This window comes from Phaethon lepturus, unplaced genomic scaffold (genome assembly GCF_000687285.1).
Source record: "Phaethon lepturus isolate BGI_N335 unplaced genomic scaffold, ASM68728v1 scaffold3582, whole genome shotgun sequence".
Lineage (NCBI taxonomy): Eukaryota > Metazoa > Chordata > Aves > Phaethontiformes > Phaethontidae > Phaethon > Phaethon lepturus.
Genome location: NW_010522436.1, coordinates 6,308 through 9,729, shown reverse-complemented (window position 1 = coordinate 9,729; position 3,422 = coordinate 6,308). Strand labels below are relative to the sequence as shown.

The window sequence follows — 3,422 nt, the reverse complement described above, 5'->3', positions numbered from 1 at the left end:
TTTCCCTTATAGGCTCTGTTATGTTGATTGAATTATTGTATTATATTCCATTAGCACCCCTAATGGTGACAAAAAACGAAGAGCAAAAGGTAAGTCTGAAGTGTTAATGGATGAAGTATGTATCTTCACTTGACAGCTGGCACTCCCAGTTCAAGCCAAACTGTCCTACAGTTCACTATATGACTCCCAACACTGGAAGACTGATGGCATCTCACAAAAAATACATCTAGTAACCTCATCCATCTGTTCTGGATACCCAGGGTCATCTCAAATAGCACTAGGCACCTGTGGTTGGGCAGGTCATGCAACAAAAATTCCCTGCATAAAAAGCAGTTGATTCAGAGTAAATAACAAGACAGAAGAGGCTTCAGGAAGCCCAAACAGAAGCCAAATCATCCTAGATAAAGAGTTTTTCCTACAAGCTTCAGAATGGTTTCCAGACTAGCATTCATTCTTCCATATGCTAGAAGATCCTAACCGAAATCCCATAGAAATCAATGAGATAGTATTCCATGGAACAGGGAATGAGTCTTCAAATTGGAAATGTGTGAAAAATGTGTTACCAGTTTTCTTACACAATCAAATAAAAAAAAATTCTAAAGTCTAAAGAATAAGACAAATATTAAGGCATAAGCAAATTATGGGAGAAACTTACACAATATTCTTCAGGGATTTCGAAGATAATATGTCTAGCCAACTGTTAATTCTGTAAGATTGAAAGGAATGTGTAGTATACTACAAAAATATGAAGTGATAATCTGAAAAAGACATTTAAAATAGCAAATCAGATACTTACAAATCCGTACTCCAAGTCCCAGCACCAGCAGTAATTGAAAAACCTAACAAAGACAGCTCTCAAGAAATCACCAATTAGAATTGTGATGTATGTTGTCATCGTGTCAGAGACTGTCAGCCGCACAAATTCCTGTTAGAGTAATATTTTCTATTAAGATTATATTTAGAGCAATTAATAATTACCATCATAATGAAATACTGCTTTAGATCCCTAATTGTGCTTACTCTACTTCGACATGGAAAAGTCTCTTCCTCTCCGTTCACTAATTCTGAAAAATGCCAGGAGAAAAACTGCCCCTCGTTTTCTAGAGATATCCTTTGCTCTGACATGTGCTCATATTATCAGAGGAGACATCCAGGGCATGATTAGCCTGGGAAGAGCCGTCAGACAAGACTGCTGCTATAACAGAAATCTGAGTGATATCTTTTCATCCCTTTGACTTTGGGAAGATTAAAAAAAAAAAGCGAATGGCTTGCTTTCTCAAGAAGCACCAACTCCCAGTGAATACGGAGAGGAAAGAAGAAAATCCTAATGGAAATCCTCATTCTGCTGCCTTTATTTTAGTAAGTGCCACTAAACAGTACTGTAACAAGCCTTACCCCAATAGCCCAAAAGGCTATTACTCTCCCTGATCTGAAATTAAGGAGAAAAGTAATGCAGTGGTGAGCTCTTGGTGTTCTTAGCTTATTATTCATGATCAGCGAAAAGAATAGAGGGGCTGTTTTTCCTGCCTGTCTGGTCCCTGATGGTGATTTATTCAGCCAGGAGTGGAGATAACCAGATGGTGAGATTGTCAGATTGATGGAGAAACAGCAATTCAGTTGTGAACCCATTCTCATGCACAAGATAACAATGGGATATGATCAAATAGAGGAAAGGGGGATGTTAGAAAATTCTTTGGAAATGACATTTTATATTAATAGGTCAATAAGAATAAATGTGCAACTGAATCAAATAAAACGATTGAGCAGATTTACCATTAAAACACTACTGTTCTTTTGCATTACGTTACTTGGTTAAAGGTAAAATATGCCTTCTCAAAAGCACACTACTGTAAGAGCTATTTTACATGTATTTCTTTGTTTAGCTACTCTGTTGTTTTTGTTTTTTTTTTTCTATAGGTCTGTTGTAGTCAGGAACTGATTTTGCCTGATCAAAATACTAATCAGAATTACCACATTTATTAGGGGCTGGAACGAATCCAACTTTTCGTAACTGCTAAACAGGTTTTGCAAGACAAAGATGAGATGAGGAAGAGGAAGGTAAATTAAGGGAATAGTGAAAAAAGGGGAAAAAAAAGAACTGTTTTCAATGCGGTCAACTGCCAGAAGAAGGAATTCCCTACTAGATGGGGTCCAAAGAAACTCAGATAATTTTTTCTCAACTTTTTAGCTCGGGAAAAAGTCCCACATCTGCTTTTTCTTCCTCACATTTTCCCACCTTAATATCATTTATTAGCAGAAATAAAGAGGGTTTAGATATGATATCTTGTATTTTCAAATATGAGCTTAAAGCAATTACATTACCTGTCCTACCATTGTTTCCCAGCATGGCCCCCTGGGGACATCTGCAGGGTCCACCTGTATTGGAGGAGCAGTTGAATTTTCTGGAATACTACCATTGTACAGACTGGCTTCCCATATTGTCATGTTATACTTGACTATCTTTTCTTCTTCCAGCTAAATAAAGAAATAAATTGTGGAAAAAAAACAAACAAACAACATGAACTCGTTACCAGCTCTTAACCTTTTCTGCTCCAAGACTCCCATTACCAGCTCAGGCATGGATATGATTTTTACAGTACAGAAAGAAAAGAACATCTTTCACTGACATGTCTCTGACTGGCTGGAAATCCTCATCCTTGTCCAGCAACATATTAAAAATAATGAAGGAAAATAAATAGCTTGCCTTGAGATTGATTTCATCCATTAGGGCGATAATGAAAGTGTAGAGATTGCCAAGAAAAAGAGCAAAGATTCGTCCCAGCTGCCATCTTAGAGCTATTCGAGGGTGGTAGTTTTCCAGAGAACTAATTACATCAAATAAAGTTGGACAGAACATTCCTAAAAGTGACATAACCATGTTCACCTGAGAGGTGGGAAAAAGAAAAAAAAAATACAGTGAAATGTTGACAGCAAGTTCTTTTATTATTACTGATTTGGTTAGAGGGTGTATTCCCATAACTACTTTTTATTTGTTTTTTGATTTAATAAAAAAACAAATCCACTCTGGGAGTCACAAGATGTTTTTGCAATGGAAGAAGGGGATGAAAAGTCAGTTGTAATCTACTGCAGATGGATATATGAGATCTTTTTTCATTTTACATTTCACTTAAACCTCCAAAATCAAATTTTAGATTTCTGACTAGAACCTACATTTTAAACAAAATTCTACTATCAGATGACTCAGTAAAACCTACTTCCAGTACTATATTTTGTTATGTCTCTACCGTATCTTCCCAATAGACACATAGATGTTCTATAAAAAGCATTCCTACAAAAGGACTGCACTAAATTAAGTTTATCTAAGATCTCACCTGAAGTTAATTATGGATGTCACAGAATCACAGAATCATAGAATCACAGAATCACAGAATATCTCAAGTTGGAAGGGACCCATAAGGATC

The 3,422-nt window shown here is 36.4% G+C and overlaps 1 protein-coding gene across 1 annotated transcript in view; it reads right to left on the bottom strand.

The window, feature by feature from the left end:
* LOC104616709 (transmembrane channel-like protein 1) overlaps nucleotides 1–2,884 on the bottom strand; it is a gene marked incomplete at its 5' end in the record, with an annotated part of 14,925 nt that extends 12,041 nt beyond the window's left edge. Inside the window, 3 exons of the mRNA XM_010281803.1 lie at nucleotides 797–925; nucleotides 2,323–2,475; nucleotides 2,705–2,884. Coding sequence (XP_010280105.1) covers nucleotides 797–925; nucleotides 2,323–2,475; nucleotides 2,705–2,884 — 462 coding nt within the window. The remainder of the gene's footprint in view (nucleotides 1–796; nucleotides 926–2,322; nucleotides 2,476–2,704) is intronic.
* Between the last annotated feature and the right edge of the window lie 538 nt (nucleotides 2,885–3,422).